The sequence below is a fragment of the Gracilinanus agilis genome, chromosome 3 (assembly GCF_016433145.1).
Source record: "Gracilinanus agilis isolate LMUSP501 chromosome 3, AgileGrace, whole genome shotgun sequence".
NCBI lineage: Eukaryota > Metazoa > Chordata > Mammalia > Didelphimorphia > Didelphidae > Gracilinanus > Gracilinanus agilis.
In genome coordinates, this window is record NC_058132.1 from 31477163 (window position 1) to 31499946 (window position 22784).

At 45.8% G+C, this 22784-nt stretch overlaps 1 protein-coding gene across 5 annotated transcripts in view; it reads right to left on the reverse strand.

Annotated features, from left to right (window-relative positions):
- The window catches only part of LOC123240136 (cyclin-dependent kinase 11B), a 44172-nt gene that overhangs the window by 1983 nt on the left and 19405 nt on the right, over positions 1-22784 (reverse strand). For 2 of the 5 annotated variants that reach the window (XM_044667535.1, XM_044667538.1), the window contains exons 6-18: positions 15982-16118; positions 12868-12990; positions 12122-12217; positions 11872-12009; positions 9453-9518; positions 8054-8229; positions 7018-7108; positions 3721-3842; positions 2321-2426; positions 1946-2067; positions 1179-1286; positions 764-880; positions 141-289 (exon numbers count right to left, since the gene is read on the reverse strand). In XM_044667535.1, coding sequence (XP_044523470.1) covers positions 141-289; positions 764-880; positions 1179-1286; positions 1946-2067; positions 2321-2426; positions 3721-3842; positions 7018-7108; positions 8054-8229; positions 9453-9518; positions 11872-12009; positions 12122-12217; positions 12868-12990; positions 15982-16118 — 1551 coding nt within the window. Of the gene's footprint in view, positions 1-140; positions 290-763; positions 881-1178; positions 1287-1945; positions 2068-2320; positions 2427-3720; positions 3843-7017; positions 7109-8053; positions 8230-9452; positions 9519-11871; positions 12010-12121; positions 12218-12867; positions 12991-15981; positions 16137-22784 lie in introns of all 5 variants that reach the window. The other 3 variants (XM_044667534.1, XM_044667537.1, XM_044667536.1) reach the window with 2 other exon arrangements.

A 22784-nucleotide genomic window follows, 5' to 3' on the forward strand; every position in this document is an offset into this window, starting at 1 on the left:
AACACACTTGGTGTGAGGCTCCCAGGAAGGGGCCTCCCTATCCCTGTGTGAGGGAGAGCAGGAAGAAAGGCCCAGGCCCAGGCCTAGCCTCAGAAAGCGGGTCTCAGGGCCCTCAGCTGCCCCTGGCAATGGGTACTTACTTGTTCATCAGGTCAAAGCCTTGGTCAGACAGGAGGGCCCCAAATCTTTTCCGCAAATTATTATAGGGATATTCTGTAAAAGTCATCTTCTTCACTGCTGGAAGCTCACTGTACCCGGGCCAAATCTTCTCACTAGGAGTTCCCAAGTCCTGCCAAGACAAGGATTTCTCCACATCACTCCCTCTCCCCAGGGAGGGGGTTCCTGCTGACTCTGATGGCAGAGAGGAGTCTGCCCTAAAATATCAGATCCAAGGGTGTGAGGGCCCCAGGCCGCCTCCTCTGCCACCCAGCCAGGCTGGTCTGGGTCTGTGCTCAAACTGGGGTAAGATTCTTCACCCACCTCCCAGATCTGGGACTCTGGGCAAGTGGCCTTGAACCCGGTTAGTTTCTGGATTATAGGAGTTCCCATCAGCCCTGTACCTGCCTGCGCACCCCCTCAGGCTGGTCTGGGAAGGGCAAGGCAACCGCCACATCCATTTGGAAGGGGACCCCAACTCTAGGCTCAGGACCCTCTCCTATCTAGTGAGGGGAGACTTACAGAAATTGTGAGCATGGACACATGGCTGGTTATTTCTGAGGCGGGGGTGGAGTTGGGGATAGTCAGAGCCCTATAAATGCATCACCTTAAAAACTTTGTTGATCTGGTCGATCTCTGATTTCCCTGGAAATAGGGGCTTCTGAGTTAAGAGCTCTCCAAATATACAGCCCACTGACCACATGTCTATAGCCGTGGAATATTCCTGAAAATCCAGACAGAGGTCAATGAGGAGGAGAACAGAGCAGGACAGTCCAAGAGAGCTCAAAGGGGTGAGTGAGGAAGGGGAGGAGCCTGACCGTTGCCAGCTGCCCGCTCTGCCCTAAGGCCAAATCTCAACCAGCAAAGGTGCCCTTGAGTTCCAGGCCCAGACCCTGAACGGAGAGCAGTTTACCAGAAGGCTAAAGGGCCCAAGAGTCTTCCAGACACCTCTTGGAAAGATGAACAGAATCCCAGACAGTGCGAAGGCCACAAGGGGTGGGGGTCAGGGTAGGGGCAGATACCTTTGCTCCTAGTAACAACTCTGGGGCCCGGTACCACAAGGTCACCACCACTGGCGTGTAAGCTTTTAGCGGGGAGCCATATTCTCTGGCCAGCCCAAAATCACCAACCTGAAAAGACAACAGAGAACAATGCGGGGGACTGACCCTTCCCTATGAGAATTCTCCCCACACCTCCAGTCCCATCACTGGCCCATTTTACATGCTCACCTGGAGGGGAGGGAGATGGAGAAAGCATCAGAGCAAAATCAACAAACAAACAAGGGGGAAGTCAAGACCTTTAGAGGGACTTCTGGCCTGTCAGAGACTACAGAGGGGGAAACATCTCTGGAAACCCAATCTTCCTGCCCTAGGCCCTGGGCCCTCTGGGACATTATTATCCATTTAATTTAACAGTACCTTATAGAGTGCTTTAAGGCAGACCCAGCACTTTACCAATCTCACAGGATCCTCACAACTGTCCTGGGAGGTCTCGGGCATTATCCCACCCATTTTATAGAGGAGGAATCTGAGACTGACTATTACAGAGAAGACATTTCTTCCTAATGAGGTAAAAGGCACCTTAAAATCTGGTTCTTGGCCATTTCTCCCAGGGGATGTTGCTCAGGGCTGGCACAGTTGTGCTGCTGGCTGAGAGCTTTGGGGTGGGCTGTGAGCAAGGAGCAGGTGGGATGGGGCCTCAGAGGAGAGCTTGTCCAAGTCCTGTGGCCACTCTGTCAAGGTGGGGTCTCCCTCTCCAAATGAGGCCTTTGACCCCTGGATTCTCTTACTTTTAAAATGCCCGCATGACTGAGAAGCAGGTTGGAGGTCTTTAGGTCCCGGTGAAGGATCCAATTGTCATGAAGGTGCTTCACCCCCCTCAGGAGCTGGATCATCAGCGTCTTCACTTCCCCTAGACGCAACAACAGAGAAGCATGAGGTCCTCAGGTCCCCGCAAGGGGCCAGGCCTCCAAGGGAAGCCCAAACTTGACAAGATCCTCCTCCCATTTTCGGGGGACCAAGACAGTGCCAAGCTCTGGCCCTGTCCTGGGTATGGCTCTAAGCCAGGAGCCTGGGAAGCAAGGGATACCAACACATACCCCATAATTCTGTTGGGTGGATGGTGGTGTGGGCACAGGTGCCCAAGATGGGAGCAGGGGATGTACCTGGCAGGAAGGGCTGCTTCATGGTCTCCATGAGGCTCTTGAGGTCGTGCTCCACGTAATTCATCACAATGTAGATTTTGTCCATGTTGCTGCCCACCACGATCTCCTACAAAGCAAACCCCCAAGGGATTAATCTGGGAGCAGGGCAAGGAAAGACATCTGTGTGAATCCAAGCGTTCCTAGGACTCCCTCTGCCAGAACCTGGATCACCCTGGAGGCACAGACTAAGAATGACTTGAGAAGAACTGACAATCCAACCCTCTCCTTTTACAGATGAGGAAACTGAGGTGGAAAAGATATGGGACTTGCTCAGGGTTATACAATGATTGTACGAGGTCGGATCCAAATACTTCGAGTCCAGCAGTCTGTCCAGGTCCTAACGGACTGCACTAATTCAGGTCCCTCTGATTCACAGTTTGGGGTTATTCTGAAGGAACAGAGTGAAGCCGATTACCCCCACATCTTAGTATCAATTCTAAGACAGAAGAATGGCAAGGACTAGACAATTGGGGTTAAGCAAGTTGCCCAAGGCCACACAGTTAAGGAACTAAATTTGAACCCAGACCTTCTGACTCCAGGCCTGGCATTCTGTCCATTGCATTACCCCATTGCTCCTGAAGTTGACCTCTGCATTAGTGAAGAAAAGTATTTCTAAATAAGTTAAAAGAGCAAACAGGATCAATAGTGTAATACTAAACTACTTAAGGTTTAGCAGATGAATAACACGGACCATTCAAACCTGGCAAGACCCTACCTGGGCACCACTGGGCCTCCCTAGTCAACATGACCAGATGTTCTGGAGGGGAATAAGACTCCTTTATGAGATAATACACTGATTCAATCACCAAGTGTTTGTGGAGCCTTACTGTGTAAGGTACTTTGCAGAACATATGAAATGGCAGAGGATTACTTTTTATTTTCCCCTTTAGAAGATCAACACAGAATGACTCTAACAAGCACTTGGTGGCTGGATTTGCTCTAAATGAGCTCTGTAGGGAGGGCCTTTAACACAATTGTGATGAGTGATGTCTCCACTGGGCTCATCATTTGGTCAGGTGGAAGGCATTAATGACATAACGTCACTGTTTTCAGGTGATTGTAACATTATAGCAAACACAAGGGTGAAGAGAGAAGAATTAGAATGGCCTCTATCTCTGCTGCCTTTGTTTTAAAAAAAGAAAAGAAAATAGAGGCCCGGCAAAGGATTCTGCTGGAGTCTTACGTGACATTTTGGGTTTCCTGGCAGAGATACTGGAGAGGTTTGTCACTGTCTTCTCCAGCTCAGTGCAGAGTAAGCCCTTCACCAACACCAACAATCCCAAGGTGTGTGTGTGTGTGTGTGTGGGGGCGGCGCCAGGAGTGAGGTGTCATTGCCCCGCCATGCATGACATGAGGCTCACCCGGACTGTGACGATGTTTGGGTGCTGAGCTTTCAAGATGGTGTTGATCTCCCTGAGGGAGGTGATCGGGAAGCCTTCTTTCTCCTTTTCCATTTTCAACCGCTTCAGAGCCACAATTTCATCTGGAAAGAAAACATTTTAAAGACAGGATCTAAAGACAGAGAGTCTTGGAAATCCTGAGTGAACAATATCTGTACTACAGGCCCCTTTTCTCAGCAGCAGCCTAGGACAGTGATGGTGAACCCACGGCACAGGTGCCAAAGATGGCACACAGAGCACTCTCTGTGGTCACAAGTGCCCCCACCCTCAGCCCAGTTTGTTACTAGAAAGGCAGAGGGATTCAGGAGGAGCTGCTCCCTTCCCCCACTCAACCATGCCTGATGACATTTTCTCATAGCACCCCATACCTCTGCCCAGCAACCCAATGGGAGCACTTTCTTCCTCTCCTATGTGGGGTATGGGGGGGTGGGGTGGGGGGATGGGGCAGGGCACGCAATCAGGAGGGTGGGGGTGGGATGGACACAGCATGCAGTTTCTAAAAGGCTCGCCATCACTAGCCTAGGGCAGTCCAGCTTCAGGTCTGGAGCCCTGGGTTCAACTCCTGACTCAGGACTGCCCCTCCCCACATTTTCTGGGCCTCAGTCTCTGTCCTGTACATCAGTCATTGCAGCCAAATAAACCTGCAGGAAGGTTGTGAGACCTCATCTGTAAAGTTCTTTGCAAAATTTATAGCATTTTACAAATTTTAGCTCTGGTAGTTTTTAAGACAGAAGAGCAAGATTTCTATGAAGAGAAAGAAATCTATACTCCCTCCTCCTCCCAGAGTAGTACCAAGGTCAGAGTCTCCATTCTGTGGCTTTCCTATTGCCCATGTGGACAGACTACACCTGACCTCCACCTGCTTCTCTTCTGAACCTCTTTAAGAGAAACAGTGCATCAGCTGCACATTTCCTGGGGGCCATGAAACCAGCAAAATTGCATGAAAAGTTCTAGGAGGCACTTAGTCTAGCCCCTGGTCCTACTGATGGCTGAATAAGGCCATCTCCCCGCTGAGAGTATTCTTCTCTTTCTCTAAGATACAGTTCAATCACTATCTCCTCTTTCAAGCTTTTGCTGACCTACCCCTAGCTGTTTGAGTCTTCTGATCCCTGGTCAAGTCATTCATCCTCTTCCTGCCTTAGTTTCACCATCTGTAAAATGGTGATAATAGACCCTATTTCCCAGAGTTGTTTGAGATCAAATGAGATAACAGAGTTAAAGTTCTGTTATACCTTAAATAAAGGCAAACTAACCTTGTATTAAAAAAAAATTCTGAACTTAGCAACAAAAATGAGCATTTCCATGCATACTGAATAGAAAAGGAGGCTCCGCTACAACACTGTGGACCTCTACAATGCCCAGTGAAGCTTCTTTTACAGGAGAGAACAAGGGTGCTATGGACTTTAAAGGTAAATGGACTGGCCTTTGTGAGAGGCCCTCTGCCTCACCTTTTGTTCCCTTCAGGGCATTTAAAAAAAAACCCAAAACTTTTACCTTCTGTCTTAATTACAATTCTAAGGTAGTAGAGCAGCAATCAATCTTTTGGGGGGTTAAGTGACTTGCTCAGGGTCACACAGCAAGGACATGTCTAAGGCCAAATTTTAACTTGGGACTTCCTGACTCCAGGCCTGCTACTCTTTGCCACCTAGCTGACCTCTTCTGTGTATTTTAAAAAATGTTTCAGAGACTCTCTTTCTCTTCCTTTTTCAAACAACTTTGTCTTTAGCTATTTTATATTCAATTTATTTTTATGGACTAGTTGTCTCCTTTATATCAAGATGGAATTGTTTCATCTTTTGTCTTGTATTCTAAGGGATTGGTGTGCCCAGCATGGGGAGGCATTTAATAAATGCTGGTGTTGAGTGACTGACTCACTGGTGGGCCCTGACAAATGAGGATGTGTCCCCTGACAGAAACATTAACTTATCTTGACCTCAAATGGCTAATTCAAGGCCAAAGCCAAAGCTCTAAGGAGCTGACCTCTAATAAAGTTCCAGATCCTCTCAAATAGCCTGCTGAAGAGTGTTTCTCTGAATGATGAGACCCAGACCCAACAAGCCATGAAACCACATCTAGGCTCCTCGAGAGAAGCAGCCCTGGTGCTGGTAGTTGAGCTCTCTCACTCAAGCCCCACAACCAACCCGAGAAGACAGGAATCATGTTAGGAATCCTGTTTTCCTTAGGAGGAAGTCTTCCTTGGAATGGTTACAAGCAGAGGCTCCTGACCCTGAGCCTAGTTACTTCTTACATGCAGAATTTCATATGATCTCTGTCCTAGGAGGGCCATCAAGAATACCCACTGAAGTGTCTCCAATAAGATGCCCGCCCTCCCCCCCCGCCAACCCTGGGCTCTTCTTCTCTCTCTCTCTCTCTCTCTCTCTCTCTCTCTCTCTCTCTCTCTCTCTCTCTCTCTCTCAGGCATGTCACAACTATGCCCAGTGAAGGGCAGGAAGTGGGAGATATGGTAATAATGCCTGTGCTCAAGAGGCAGGCCCTTTCCCACCAGACAAACCGACTTCTCTGCATCTGACTCTCCATAAGTCCCAAACCCAATTGAATCTGTTGTGAATGTTCAAACCACAACCAATGAGCATGGCTCTTATCTGCCCCAAGCAACAAAACTGCTTTTCAAAATGAAATCTTCTCAGTCCTAAGAATGGCCTGTGGTGATGCCAGCTGGTCAGACTCTAATTGGCTCCCTGGTACATGATACTGGTGTCCAGATATAACCAATGGTGAGTGGTACACTAAGTGACTCCCTGATCAATCTATCAAGGGGAGTGTGGCCATGGAATAACAGGAGGGGAAACAAAGGCCAGCTGCCAATGCAGTAGAAATCTATGTGCATCTGTGCATGTGGGCATATTGTGCTGGGATAGAAAGGTTTTTTGTTCAGCACACGTGGGATGGTAAGACATGTGAATAATTAGTAATGGAAGAAAAAGGCCTTTTGCTGAGGGAAGACAATGAGGTGCAAAACAATGATATTCTCAGAAAGGTCCAGCCAGGGCACTTTCAGGAGGTGACCTGGGACAGGAAATAAGACAAAGGAATCTGAACTCGGTGCTTCTGAGAAGACTGTATGTCCTGTCAACTACATCAGGGGTGGCTCTGTGCAAAAAAGCCCTCCATGTGGGATCTTGGGCAAATCAATCCCTTTCGCTCATTTTCTGTCTCCTTGTCTGGGGGTGGGACCAGAGGCCCCTTCAGTTGCTGAGTTTTGGCTCTAAGAGCTGCTCTCCTCTAGCGAGCACTAACCTGTCTTTTTGTCTTTCGCTCTGTATACCACACCATAGGTGCCTTCTTCGATCCTGTTCAGGCACTGGAATTCTTCCACACTCCGACAGCCCTGGAGAGGGGACGGAAGGGTGAGTGTGAGTATGGCCTCCCCAGGGGTTGGTCCCTGCCTCTAGCCAGCTCTCTAGAAGGCAAGGGCACCCCAGAGCCACCCAGGGAGGCTCACTAGTGCACTAGGCCTGCTCCTCTGGGAGCTCAGCATGTGCCTACTGGACAAAGGGATGATTTTCTGCCCTTCACTCCAGATATTTCCTCTCACTTTTCTCAAAGATATTTGTCTCAGCTCTCTCCTAAATTAAAAGGCAGCCTGGCAGGACACTGTGACAGGCTACCAAACCAGGCAGATCCTACATCCTTTTGGGGTGTCGAGTACATCCTGGATCAAAGCACTGACAAAATATAGAACTCATTCAGGAAGTGGTGATACCTGTTACATTCCTGACCCTGGCAGCATTGAGACTTTTTACAACAGGATAAGGTCTTCTGGGGACACTAAGAGAACCAAACTAGGCAAAGGGGTAAACCTTGGCTCCAGCTGGCCAATGAACAAGCAACATGAAGCCAAGAGCTTCAACCACTTCAGCAGAGACATGTCTAAAATATGGTGTCTACACAGCCCCAGAGCCTCAATCAGTGCCCTGGTGGGCAGGATTGAAGCCTTGTGCCTCCAAGTGTGTTTCTTCAGGGCTGTCCCTCATCCTCTGGCTGAGTCGCCAAAGAGCCACTACTCTAGGAGAAGTCTCAATAAGTTCTTATCATCGATGGGTAAAAAAGAGAGTTGTGGACATCAAGAACAACCCCTGCCAGGCTCTGGCCAAGTGAAAAAGTCCCATCCTTCCTATTGCCCCTGGGAAGGCAGCTGGCAAAGCTGCAGGTGAGGAAGTAGAAAAAGGAGAACTGGGTGTTGGGAGGAACAAGGAAAGCCACAGGGATAGGCAGGAGGGGAAGAAAGGAAGCTGTCCCCCAGGCAGGGAGCCTGATAGTGCACACTGCTGACCTGGAGGGCAGGGAGGTATTTGGGGAGCTCCTGCTTCAGCTCGATGGGAGATAATGCTGGAGAGTCGGGCACATAGTCTCCTTCCGTCATGGCGTTAGACTGTGGAGTCCCCTCTCCTGCTTCTTCTTCACCTTCTTCACTCTCTCCTGAATCTCGGTCAAACCTTGACTCTGTAACTTTAAAAGTTAGAATCAAATCTGGAACGAGGTAAGTGCCAAGTACCAGAGCTAAGCCTCCAGCCTCAGGAAAGAGAGGAAGGCCCAATAAAGAGTGAGGGGGCAGAGAGGGTCTCTGCCTCAGAGAAAGGTGGTGAGAAAGAAAGTGGTCAGATCGCCATGTGCCACTTCACAGCTGATGTTACTTCAAGGACAAATGACACCTGAATCTATAGATCCACATGAATCTTGAATCCTGGGCCCACATGGAAGAGGCCAGCCTGCCATGGCTATATCAGCCATCTAGCCCTGCTAAAAGACCTCCCTGGTTCCATGGGAGTTGAAGTCAAACCCTAGGAGAGATGGCCCCAGAAATCAGAGGCACCATGGGCAAGAACTGTAATTCTTAGGATAGGTCTGGCAAGGGTGGACCAGCCTGACATTTTGTCTAGAATCCCTGCCCTGTGCCCACATCACACAGGGGATAGAGCACCTATTGTCCCCACTGGTAAGCATCTAGAGGGGCAGGGACCACTGAATGTTCCTATAGCATAGCCTGGCACACAGAAGGAGGAGGAGGAGGATGAGGAGGAGTAATAAAAATCACAATCACGATAGTTGATGCTTATATAATACTTTAAAGTTCGCAAAGTAGTTTATAAAGTATTGTCTTACTGGTCCTCACAAACCACCCCAGGAGATTGGGAGTATACTATTTACTATCCCACTTAGCAGATGAAGAAACTGAGACTCAATGGGTTAAGTGATATGCCCAGGATCACCCAGCTACTTGGTGTCAGAGGAAGGGCTCAGACCCAGGGGATTCCTGACTCCAACCCCAGTCATCCTTTCCACCATAACTTGTCTCTGTGGGGTAATCAATAAATATTTGACGTTTTGATGACATCTGAGGACTAATAAGCTTGGTCCTCTTAAGCAGCTTTGATGACATTCAAGGACCAATAAGTTTGATCCTTCAAAGAACCTTTCTAGTTTCCAAAATAGAGTTTCTGGGAAAAAACCACCACCAACAAACACCTTGGCTGTCAGACAGGATGACAACCCGACGAACTTGTGCCATTTCAGATGGACAGGCAGGCACAATGACTAGTGAAATTTATTTTCTTTGGGAAAATAAGACTCAGGTACAGCATCTTATCTAAGTTTGCAATGAACTCCTTCCTGAGGTATTAGGGACATAAGAGAAAAAAAAAGACCAAATGTTTCACAGGTAAGTTTCTCACCAACTAAGATATGGTTTCCATTCTCTCGCTCTTCCTCTTCACTCATTTCTTCTTCACTCACTTCTTCTGCAAATCAAAACAAAGCCAGCTGCTCAGATGGATGGGGAAAACCTGCCCTAACTATGGCTTCACCCTATCTGGAATTCTTTCCTGAACTAGAGAGCCCCCTTGTGCCTTAGGCATGTTTGCCATCAATCAGTCAATCAACAAGCATGTATTATACTAAGTGCCAGGTTCCACGACAGGCTGGAGACAAAAAGACAAAAACCTAAACAGTCCGTGACCTCCAGGAACTTCCACTGTAGAGGGAGAGGCAAGCTGTACGCATGTAAGCATCTAGAGAATACAGAGGATAAAGAAATACCAGGGAGTTAGGGAGAGAGGGGATCAAAAAGGACTAACTGCAGAACAGGTTCTTTGCCAGGGGCCTGTGGATGGACTTCAAGGAGCCTGTGATTTTGGATCAGAAAAAAAAAAATTCCATTTCCCTTCTGTTACTAACTTCTAGCTGAGTTTTAGCATTTCCTTCACCGATTTAAGAAGGTTACTCGGAGGTTGGGATCCAGAGGCTTTTCTCCAGACTGCCAAAGGGGTCCATGACACAAAAACGGTTAAGAAGCCCTGCCTTGGAAGGTAGTATCTAGGTGACTCTTGGAGGAAGGGAAGGTGTCTGAGTGGAAGGGAGGAAGCTGGGCAAATCAACATGGAGTGCCATGTGTGAGGAATGGGGAAAAGACCAATGTGGTGTAACCCTAGTTTGTGACACTGAAAAAACTGGTTGGAATCAGGCTGTGAAGGGCCTTAAAAGCCAAATGGGATGTTGTAGTTGATACTCAAGGCCATAGGGAGCTCCTGGAGTTTATAAATTAGGGGAATAATGTGTGGTTGGGTCACAATCATGCCTAAGGAAAATCACTTTTGGCAGCCACATAAAAGATGGAGCAGAAAGGAGAGACATGAAACAGGGAGCACAGTTAGGTTGTGGGAGCAAGTGAGTCAGGGAAAGATGGAGGGAGAAATTGTGAACTTTGGCAATGGACTGGACCTGAGGGGTGGGGGGTGTTGAGAGAGGATGGAGTTGAGGATAACACCAGCTTTCCAAACACGGGAGAATGGTGCACTTTAAGGAAGCTTAGGAAAGGGGTAGGTAGGTTTGAGGTACCCATTAAGACATCCCATTTGAAATGTCCAATAGCAGTCAATTAGTGATGCAGGCCTAGCTCAGGAGAGAGATGAGGGCTGAATATATGGAGCTTAGAGTCATCTTCGCAGAGATGAATATTAAACCCAAGGGAGCTGATGAGGTCACCAAGAGAGAGAAATGCAGAGAAGAGGGCCCAGGACAGAGCCCTGGAGAGATGCAGTTAGTGGGTGTGAAACACTTGGTGATTCACCAAAGGAGACCCAGAAGGAGAGGTCACACTGGCTGGAGGAGAACCAGGAGACAGCACCATTAAGAAAACCCAGAGGGAAGAGAATATCCTAGAGGAAAGGTATGCTGTAGAAGTCAAGCATGGCGACTCAGGAGGGACTGTCAGAATAGGCAATTAAGAGAGCGGTGGTAACTCTGCGACAGCAGTTTCAGCTGAATGATGAGGTTGGAAGCCAGACTGCATAGGGCTGAGGAGTGCATGAGAGGAGAGGAAGTGGAGGCACAGAGTGTAGACAATTTTTTTTTTCTAGGAATTTGCCGAGAAAGGGAGGAGAGACACATAGGCAGAAAGCTTAAGGGGAAGGCTGGGTCTAGTGAAGGTTCTTAAGGATGGGGTGGGGGTGGGGGGAATCTTTGGAGGGTTGAAGGAAAGGAACCAGTAGACAGGGAAAGACTGAAGACTGGAAAGTAGTGGTGATTGAGGGGATAATCTGCTGGAGAAAAATGGAAGGGGTTAGGATCAAGGGGAAGAGGGGCTGGCCTTGTTCATCTCATCTGGGAGGAGGAGGAGGAAAGTGGTGGGTGCTGTCAAGGGGTTCTGACATAAAGAGAAAGGGAGCTTGTGGTGAACGATTTCAGTTTTCTCAGTAAAGTAAGATGCGAAATCCTTAGTTGAGGGCATGGGAGAGGCTGGTGTGCGAGGCTTGAGGTAAAAAGAGAAGATCTGAAACAAGCTCTGTGGGAAAGAATCCTGTGAACCTCTGCTACGATGAAATCTTCTGAACAAAGGCCAATCTCCTGGCTGCTAGAGAGAGGGAAGTCCTCCCTAGCACTGACTTGGTGCTTCGTGTGAACCTTGTGAGAGAAAGAAGAGGATAGCTTTTCCTTGGAATTATATACAGGGAAAAGGGAAGAATTCAAGCTAGCCATCTTTCTCTCTGGTAAGTGCCCAAAGAAAAGGGACAAAAAAAGGTCGTATTACCAACTCTGTGCCTGAAGGTTGGAGGTGTTTAAACTTAACTCTCCAGTTAAGTTCTATCCCCTTACCAGCGGACTGCTCAGATACTTCCTCAGAATTGCTTCCTGTCTCCTCCTCCTCTTCTTCCTCCTCTTCCTCCTCCTCCTCTTCTGATTCCTCACTGCTGCTCTCTTCTTCTTCCTCCTCAGAGCCAGATCCTGACTCTGCTGGAGAAGAAAGCAGAAAAGGAGAAGATAAATCTCTGTTGTCCCTTCACTTGGAGAAGCCTCGTGGCTCCGTCTTACAAAGTCTGTCTATCTGAAGCTGCTCTCCAGCTACCTGATGAGGACTCAGCTGAGCTGGTCTTCCTCTCACTGTCGCTGATATCTTGTAAATCAGAAAGGGGATCCCTCTCTTCCAGTTTCTCCTCTTTGACTAGGAAACAAACACACACGGTGGCAAAGGTAAGTTTGGGGGAGAAGGTTTTCAATAATTAAGACAATCTGCAAAGACTGGTTTATTTTCATAAAAAGTCATTCCATTCATTAATTTCACATGGTTTACAGAAGATGACCTGTCAACCTTCAAGTAAAAGGAACAGCATCTCTTTCTTAATGGGTGACTAAGAAGCTCCACAAGGGGAAGAATCAATCAATGGATCAACTGAACAGCCAATCTCAAGTCCATCAGATGGGAATGGAGGGCTGATCCTACATGGAAGCAAAGTGTTCAACCAGGACATGTGCAGTGAGAGTGAGTGTACTTTAATTAAGAGGAATATGGAATTTGCTGGATTCTCTCCTCAATAAAGCTAGCTGAGTGCTTTGGAGATACTGCAAGGTCATGCCCATTCAGGACTGTCGGTCCTGAAGAGTCTGTATCCAGCTTGAGAACAACTAGGTTTTTACAGAAACACATGGCCTGGTTCTTCAGAGGAAAAACAACCATCCCCAAGGTACAGTTCACCACGTGGTATGAAGCTGGGGAGAAGTTCCCACAAGCCTCTCCCAACATCTTGGTTGTGCTGAAAAAACCAACAAGTTTTTCTCATGTGCTGAGAGACTGGCACCCGGGCAGAGGCTTACCTGGCTTCCTGCCATCCCCTTGCTCAAATCTCTCTCGCTGCTGGCGTAATGGGCTGCGACTCCAGTGACTTATTTTTACTTTGTCTCCATAGTCTTCACGCACTGTTCTGTGATGGGCAGAAACTGGCAACCCCAGAAAAAAGAAGGCATTGACACCAGCTTGCTTCAACCAAAGGCCCTTTCCTCAGAGATTCCTTGGGTACCCCAATACAAAAGCTAGCTGTAAGTGACTATGTGTGGGATGGATGCTTCTATTCCCAGCTCAGAGCTGCTCAGCTCACATGCTTCATTTTCAATTTAGAATCACAGAATCTCAGGGTTGGAAGGGCCCCCCAGCAGCTACCTAGTCCAACCTGCCCCTGAAAAGGAATCCACTCTATAACCTAAGCAAAGGGGCCAGCGGCCTCAGCTTGAAAACTCCAGGGAGGGGACACCGTCTACCGCCAAAAGTAACCCATCCCTCTTACACACAGTTCCACTGGTTAAGAAATAACACCTTCCACCCTCTTCCTGGCTCCTGGTCCTGCTCCCTGGGGCCAAACAAAACCCTCTTCTCTGGTACAGCTCCTCAAATACTTGAAGGCAGTTGTCCTGTCATCCCCAAAGTCTTCTCCAGGCTAAACATCCAATGTTCCTTCAACTAAATTTCACCAGAGTCCCTTCACCATGCTGGATGCCTTCCTCTGAAAGTTCTCCAACTAATGTTTGTCCTTCCAAAAGTATGGTCCTTAGAGTGGAGAACAATGGTTCTCATATGTGAGAGTGGGACTATCACCTCCCTAGGCCTGGACACCATACCTCTCAACTCCACAAACGTCTCTTCATCACCTACAAGGTGCCGGGCAGTGGGAACATAGAAAGGACAACCACAAAACAGGCCTCTCCTTCAAGGAATATACCTTCTAACAGGAGTGGGAGAACATGATATAGACACAAATTGATACCAAGTAATTTGAGGAGCAACACCAGAAACTTGCTACTAATGAAGCTGTCAGTTCTGTGAAGGTGGTGGCACTGTCCCAGCACACCTGCCTTCTGCTTATCCCTCCCCCCATTGGGCCACTCACCCTGAGCTGTGCACACAGTAATAAATGCTTGTTGACTGAATGATACCCAGGTCATGGTTGAGATTCCCATCCAAGGTTATCCAGAGAAAACTAATTTTTGTTCCAAAGACAATAAATGGTCTCCTGGATTTCAGGCCATTGTGTTACCAATGTTTTCATTTCACTGATCACAAGTGAGGCAAGAAGTGTGTCTTTCTGAACAACCTACTGCCACTATTTAAAAAGCAAATAAATTTCCCAAACAACATCCCTTCTCCCCTAAACACACTCGCTACCTGCCCCCTCCAGCCCCCAGTATATAGTCTACCGGTAACAATTTATTGGGTTTGACCTAATGGTAATTCTTTATTTCAAGATGCAGAGAAATCAAGAAGGAGAAATTCTATTCATCTGATCATCACCAACAAGGATGAAAATGAAGGCCACTCTGGAGAAAAGTGGCTATTCTACCTTAGAATTTATGATCAGGGACGAAAGAAGAAGCCTGGACACTGATAAGGACCCTAAATTTTCTGAGAGCAGATTTCAAAAGGTTCAGAGAAGGGAGAAGGATTCCACCGATCAGAATTCTCCAGGGGAAATTAGCACAAGGGAAAGGCACAACAAAACTCAACTATTCAAATGAGGGCGAAGAAGGGAAGTCTTCTAGAGAGAATAATGTGGGCATAACAAGGAACTACCAACCAACTTAGGTTTTAAGAAGTCACTTCCAGAAGACATAAGCAAGAGAAGGCTACTGAGAGTGACCATGAAAGCCTGGCACAATCTTTGAAGCATAGTAAACCTAAAGCTCCAAAGGAGCTGAGGCTGGCAAGGAACTGTAAGGGCCACAAAAAAGGAATTCTATAAAGGCATGCTGGGGTTAGAAGGGATACAGCTGTTGCTCGGGGTATGGGGGACAATATCTGGCCACAAAGAAAGCATACTCAACTTTTACTTTACTTCTACTTTTTTTACAAAGGATAAAGATCTCTGCAGTATGAAAGCCCAGATCAAAAATGTCCAACAGGGGGCTGGTCCCCAGGATAGTCAGGAGATAGCTAGAGTTATCTCATTGCCCTTGATGAGTTCAAGTTACTGAGCTCGGATTATTTAATGTCCTCTGGCACAAGTGAATGCAGAAACGTCTGAAAAATTAAATAAAAGGAGACTGGAAAAGGGCAGGGGACTTTCAAACTTTCAAAACGGGAAAGACAATGGAGCCTTTCTAAAGGCCAATGAGCCTGACTTTTGACTCCCAGCAAAATTCAAGAACTTGTATTTAAAAGAATGGTGGATACACCTAGATAAGGACATGGTGTATCCAAGGATCTACCATGGCTTCATCAAGTACAAGTTTTGCCAGATATCCTGACTTAGAGAGGTACACTGAAGTTTGATGTCAGGAAAAATTTGCTATCATTCAGAACTGTCCCACAGGAGAATGGGCAGCCTCAGGAAGGCAGTATGGGCTTCTCCTTGTTAGAGGTCTTTGGGCAAATGCTGGAAGACCACTTTTGGGGTATGATGTAAAGGGGATGCTTGTTCAGGCACGGGGTGGCTTAGATGGACCTTAAAGGCTTTTCCAACTCTTGGTTTCTGAAAGTTCAGTGGCATTCTCACACATGAGTAAGCACACAAATAGGTGTTACAAGTGTAAGTCAAGGCTGACATTCTTCACAATGGATTTCCCAGTTTTGGGCAAATTTACTTTGACACAGAGGCCACAGAGTCATCACACACAGAGGACAGAAACCTACAAACTGTTTTCTCTGTGAAATGTCTGGTAGCTTTAAGTTCAACCTTTCTGTAATCAATCAATGCATTTCAGCCTGTTTAAGGTACTGAACTTTTAAAGATTTCTTTTCTGGAGTGGCACTTGGCATACCAGGCTTACTGTGAGTGCCCTATCAAATGCATGACAAAGCTCAGCATATAAATGAACATTCCTTAAGAGAAGGGCTTTCTCCCGAGAGGCAGAGAAAGGATTCTGTCCCTCAAACAGGCCTGTGAAGCCTGCCGCCTTTCCCTTTAACCCTGGCCACATGGCTCAGCAAGCCCCTGTTACCTTCTCTTCTGGCCTCTCGCTCTTTGCGCCTCTCCTCGGCCCGTCTCTCCCGCTCCTTTTGTTCCCTCTGCTCCTTTTGTTGCTCCCTCATCTTTCGCTCTCGTTCTCTCTTTCGCTCCAGCTGTTCAAGACGATCCCTGGAAGCAATCAGATGCCTACTTTTTTTTTAATTCAAATAGGAAGGTTCCAATATTTTTCAGCATTTTCATTTACAAATGATCTTTTCTCAGCTTTTTCAAAATCAATAACTTACATTAAAACTACTGTTATAATAAGATCTGGAAACATACATACACACACGTGCGCGCACACGCACTCTTGCACGAGTGCACATTGTTCTTACTGAATCACAAAACAAACAGGGAAACACATCGCTGGCAAAAGGAGCCCCAATTCCTCATGCCAGAACAGAAATGGGGAAGTCTCAGTAGTAGTTCTAGAACTTTCCCATGCCAAGTTTTGCTAGACCACATGACCAACATCTCTGAAGTATATAAAAAAACCCAGTTTTCAAGAGCTCCAAAAAACAAAATCTCATCAGCTACACAGTCAGGGGCATCTGCTGGGAAGGGGTTAAGCTTAATTTCTCCAGTAATTGTGTCAGTCAAGGCAAACCAACCTTGCCCTCTCTACCCTGTCTCTCTTCAACCCCTGTAACATAAGGATAATTCCCAGAGTCCATCAGTGTTTACCTCACAGGTGGAGTGAATATAAACTTGACTGATAAAATTAAGTGGAAAATTGAGAGTTGCTTGGGGGAAAAACTCATCATTTTCCTGATGATCATGAGAGTCATCCCTGTGCCTGAAAAATATATAACAACAAAAATTATAGGGAACAGTGCTGGAGTTGGAGTCAGAAAACTTGAGTTCAACTCCTGCCTCAGCCTTTAACTAGTTGTATAACCTGGTGCAAGTCACTTAAATTCTCTCAGCCTCAGTTTCCTCATCTGCAAAATGAGGATAATAACTGTACTTACCTTCCAGAGCTGTTAGGAAGACCAACTGAGAAAACATATGCTTGGCTTTTTGTAAACCATAAAGCACTATATGAATGCTATTTTTATTGTTATTCAATTGTAGGTTGCCAAAAAATAAAAACTGGGAGGCTACAGAGAACTATTTTTAGTGCTTTCTATTAGAATTAAAAACATGTCATTTTTGTGGGAACTATGAGTCAACATTCTTGCTATTATGATATAACAAAGTTTAAAAGTACATGAAAATCCACCTATTATTAAAGTGACAGCAAGAATGAACAGCCCTGTGACCATGTGAGGCAGTTGGCAGGGAGCTGACCTCAGAGTCAGCATACCTCAGTTCAAGTCCTACCTCTCATCCATTCTGACTGTGTGGCCCTGGGCAAGTCACATAACCTCTTAATGCTATAGGCAACTCAGTAAGGCTCAAGCTTTGGGAATATGCCAGTTCTTGGTAAAGGGGCCTCCAAGGGTCTTGTTGTCTGCCTCCCTATTTCAATTTCTCTGTGGGAAAGCTAATGGCCAGTTTTGTTGAACTTGAGACAAAATACGTGAAGAGAGGGGCTATCTGCCCACTGCCAGCTACCCTAAAACCCCCAAGGGTGGACTGGGTTGTCCAAGGCCAGCATCTGTCAATGTGTAGGCCCTTTACCATCCCAGGCTAGCCTGTGGCCCTGGGCCTCTGCTTCAGCTCTCATTCTGACTCTCAATGTTTCCTCTAAAAAAACAAACTCAAAAGTTAGGTGGCTCAGGGGATTGAATGCCAGATCTAGAGATGGGAAGTCTTGGGTTCAAATCTAGCCTCAGACACTTCCTAGCTATGTGATTCCAGGCAAGTCACTTAACTTCTACTAACTACCAAAACATTAATTGCTCTTCTGTCTTGGAATTCATACACAGCATTGATTCTAAAATAGAAAGGGCTTTTAAAAAAAGGAGAAAAAAAAAAAGCAAATGCACAACTGAACACAACTTTCACCATTTCTGTCCACAGCTAACCATGGACCCTCATCCTGCTAAACTGGCAAGTGACTCCAATTTCCTTTATGCCACAGATCCAAATAACTGAAGAAGGGAGAGACAAGTGGGAGGAAAGGTGTTTAAAAAGGATCAAGAGGAGAGAACCAAGGAGAGAGGATGGGAGAATTCTCTAGCCCCACCTCTCTCTTTTAGGGAGTTCCATCTTTCAATGGACAGAGATAGTTTAGCTACCAAGCTAAAAGAGCTGCTTTGCCCTTGAAGCCCCAGGACAGGACAATGGGGCGGAAAGATCACAGAACTTTCCTTGGGCCCCTCTCCTAACCAAAGTAAGCTGTATCCAGGGCAGCTGGGTAGCTCAGTGGATTGAGAGTCAGGCCTAGAGACAGGAGGTCCTAGGTTCAAATCTGGCCTCAGCCACTTCCCAGCTGTGTGACCCTGGGCAAGTCACTTGACCCCCATTACCCACCCTTACCACTCTTCCACCTAGGAGCCAATACACAGAAGTTAAGGGTTTAAAAAAAAAAACAAAAAAAAACCAAAGTAAGCTGTATCCATACTCTGGATCTCATCCCTTTTTATATAAGGGAGGAATTGTGATAATGAAATTTAAATCTGCCCTGCCCATCCTTAATCTAATCACCAAAGGTAAGAGCATCCCCACTTAATTTACAAATTGGGAAGTCTGTGATCAGCATGAGCAAGAATGGGTGACTAATCAGAATTGACTGATTGCCCCCTTGGCAGTCCTTAGCAAAGTGTCAATTATGACTGGACATGTAAATGAGGAGGAAGGCATAGGAAGTGATGAAAAAGAAGCCCTTTTAAAAGGGAATGACAACTTCTTGCAGCCCTCTTTTGTTCCTGTCTTGGACCTGAAGGAGCTCTGGCTGAGACCTTGGACTAGGTGAGACTGCTCTTAATCTCTCCCTTGGAACTATACCTGGTTAGTGTAAAGACTGATTTTTCCTGGATTTCTCTGAAGGAACTCTCCTTTCAGGAGAGGCCTTGTGACTGAAGCTTTTGCTTCATTCACCCTTGGCCCTCCTTCCCTTGGCTCAAGGCTGAGCCTTTTCCGACTGAGGACTAGTTAGATTTTTTTGGATTGAACCAGGGACCAGAACGGATTACTTAGTGTTATCTTATCCTCTCTCTAATTTTCTTACTTTCTCTCTCTCTTCTCACTTGTAAATAAACTACCATAAAAGTCATTTTAACTTTAATTTTTTAAATTGGGGATTGATATTTCCCTGGAGACCAAACCTTTTAATATTCATCCAACAAAACCCCCTTTTTATCCCTTACAGAATCTAGAAGGGAATTTGCAAACTGATAAGTAACATAAAACAAAATGGTAAGGCAGCAAGATACTCACAAGATCAAAGAAATCAAAAAGGGAAGGAAACTGATAGAAAGTCAAGTTACTTTATAATAATGCCCAAGCTTAACTTAAGAGGAGAGTTTAGAAAATGGACCGCCCTCCCTTCTTTGCAAAGGGGTAGACTACAAGTGTGGAACACACAGAAAAAGTGAGCGGAAGATGCCCAAGAGAAAAATTTAACCTGGAAAGGGAGTAGCTGGCTAAAACGGTGTGTAGGGGTACGATTTCCTAAACCTTAGTGAACTTAAAATATAAGAATGCCAGGCTCTTGGCTAAGGTTGTACACACCTAGTAAAAACTGGCAAGAATGGTGATAATGTTGGGTCATGTTGTGGATTTTCTTTTTTCCTCCCCTCTGTCCTTTAATGCTTTTGTAATAAGGATCAGCTCCCCAGAGAGGGAAGAGGAAGGGGCATATTTAGTGTCGATATAAAAAGAAAAGGCAAAAACAAAAGTAAGATTTATTCTAAAAGGAAAAGAAGTCAGTGTTTGAATGCTGATCTCCAGGAGCATCCTGCCCTGAGTCTGGATTTATCAGAAACAAGTGGGAGGGGAGACAGAGAGGATTCCTGAAGAGGTATGGGGCAAATGTGACTTATCCCAGGACGACAGAAAGTGCAAGAGCATCATACTAAAGTAGCAGAAGGCGAGAAGGAATGGTACAGCCATGGAGTTAAAATACAACTGTGAAATTTAAGGAAATAAATGCGTGGAGAAGAATGCCCTCACCAATGAGAAACAACAGGAAGGTCAAGAAGTTGTCCGACAATTAGGTTCAGACCAATATATTACACCACATACCAAAACAAGCTAAAAAAAAAAAAAAAAAAAAAGCCTGACCTGAATATAAAAAATCACATCGCTTAAAAAGTTAAACAAGGAGGCAGTGCCTTTCCTATCTCTGGCTAGGAGGAGAATTCTTAACCAAATGAGAGAAAGTGGAGATCACAGAGACAAGATAGATACTTTCCATTTTATGAAACAAAAAAGCTTTTGAATGAACATAATGCAGGGGGCAGCTGGGTAGCTCAGTGGAGTGAGAGTCAGGCCTAGAGACAGGAGGTCCTAGGTTCAAGTCCGGCCTCAGCCACTTCCAGCTGTGTGACCCTGGGCAAGTCACTTGACCCCCATTGCCCACCCTTACCACTCTTCCACCTATGAGAAAATACACCGAAGTACAAGGGTTTAAAAAAAAAAAAAAAAAAAAAAGAACGTTGAATGAACATAATGCAATGAGGATGAAAAGAAACTGCTGAATGGAAAATCAATTTTTGCGTGAGGAATCTTCTAGTCAGGCTATATAGGGAATAAATGCAAATATGTAAAATGAATAGCCCATTCTCCAACTAGTCAAAGGATATGAATAAAATATCCTCAAAAGAACTATATGCTATTAACAGACATTGGAAAAGATGTTCCAAATCACTGACTGAAAAATCAAAAGCACTTTACGGGGCAATTAAATTGTTCAGTGGATTGAGAGTCAGGCTTGAGATGGAAGGTCATGGGTTCAAATATGACCTCAGATACTTCCTAGTTGTGTGACCCTGGGCAACTCACATAATCCCCATTGCCCAGCCCTACTGCTCTTCTGCTTTGGAACTGATACTTAGTACTGATTCTAAGATGGAAGGTAAGGGCTTAGGAAAAAAAAAAAAAAGAATTAAAGTTTCATCTAATACCCAGCAAACTGGCAAAGCTGAGGAAAGATGAAAATAGTGTTGAAGAGGGGCAGCCTCAGTGGACTGAGAGTCAAGCCTGGAGACAGGAGGTCCTGTGTTCAAATCTGGCCGCAGACACTTCCCAGCTGTGTGACCCTGGGCAGGTCACTTGACCCCCAAGGCCTAGCCCTTACCGCTCTTCTACCTTGGAGCCAATGCACAGTATTGATTCTAAGACAGAAGGTAAGGGTTTAAAAAAAGTGTTGAAAGGACTATGGGAAGATAACATACCTCTGTTTGCAAACCTATGACCTAGTTCAACTATAATGGAAAGCAATTTGAAGTTACTGAGTTGCTTAAAAAGTGCCTAAAATATCCATTCTCTGACAGCTATCCCAACGTCAGGCATCCAGCTTAAGGAGTCCCAAAACAGGAAAGGTCTTCCATATACCAAACTACTCATAGTGGCTCTTTATTGGCAATACAGAAGTGGAAATACAGTGGTAGGGGGCCCAGTAAGCCCACAGAACATGTCTGTGCTGCTGTATGAACAAATAAAAAATTGTTATTCTTATATAAAGAATAAAGGCAACACAACGGCAGCAGAAGCAGGGAAACGGCAGAGCCCAGCACTTCAGTGAACCAGACACTGTGAGGGAGCCAAGCAGAGAAGCAGCAGGGATGGGCGACCTTCCACCTCCAGGTATTGAGGGACCAAGACTGAGCTCCCTATGGTCTTCCTCTAACTAAGCCATACACAATGACTGCTGAGATTAGTCCAAAGGACCACCCACTTTTGCTCCTCCCCTGGGCAATCCCAAAGGACCTTGAAGGAAAGAATCTTTAATACCCAAGATTATAAATGTCTTGGGCAAGTAACTAAATACCACAGGCTAATGTCATGTTTCCTCACTGGTGGCCTTTGAAAACAAGGGTGCATGGAAGTGAATGGCTAGCCAAGAAGATGGTGTCTGGGGATGGGATTTGACAAATCTTTTATAACCTTTATAAACCTTAGTGAGTTTAAAATATAAGAATGCTAGGCTCTCAGCTAAGGATAGTACGCACCTAGGAAGAACAGGCAAGAACGTACTGCTTGGTGTCCTGCAAAGTCAAACAAAAATCTGAAGTGAAAAGGACAGAGAAGGAAGGAACTTGTTGATGTCTTTCCTCCAAATTAGATGCCAGATATATACTAGGGTAAGAATGGAGGTGTTACAATCTAAAAAACAGCAGTAGACCCAGAAGGTCACGGGAGACATAAATAAATAATAAAGATTAAAAAAAAAGAATCAATAGAAAAACTATCATCTACAACATTCATATACAAAACTACAAAGATCAGGTAGCAAGCAGGATAGACTAGGATCCTGTACTCTATATTATTTAAAGCAGTGATTCCCAAAGTGGGTGCTACTGCCCCCTGGTGGGTGCTGCAGCGATCCAGGGTGGGACAGTGATGGCCACAGGTGCATTTATCTTTCCTATTAATTGCTATTAAAATTAAAAAAAAAATTTAATTTCCGGGGGCTATGTAATATTTTTTCTGGAAAGGGGGCGATAGGCCAAAAAAATTTGGGAACCACTGATTTAGAGGGTAGGGAAGCCAATAAAGGAAAATTTTATTCAGAATCTTACCAATGAAGAAACTGGTTGTGGGGGGGGGGGGGGGTAAAGGGTAGAGTGAAGTAATCCTGACCTAGAGGAGGGGAAATCCCAGTAGACTGGGAAGAGGGGAGAGGAGAGAAGACGGGAGCACATATATTTCAAAGGATGATCATCAAAAGATGAAAGGATATCACGG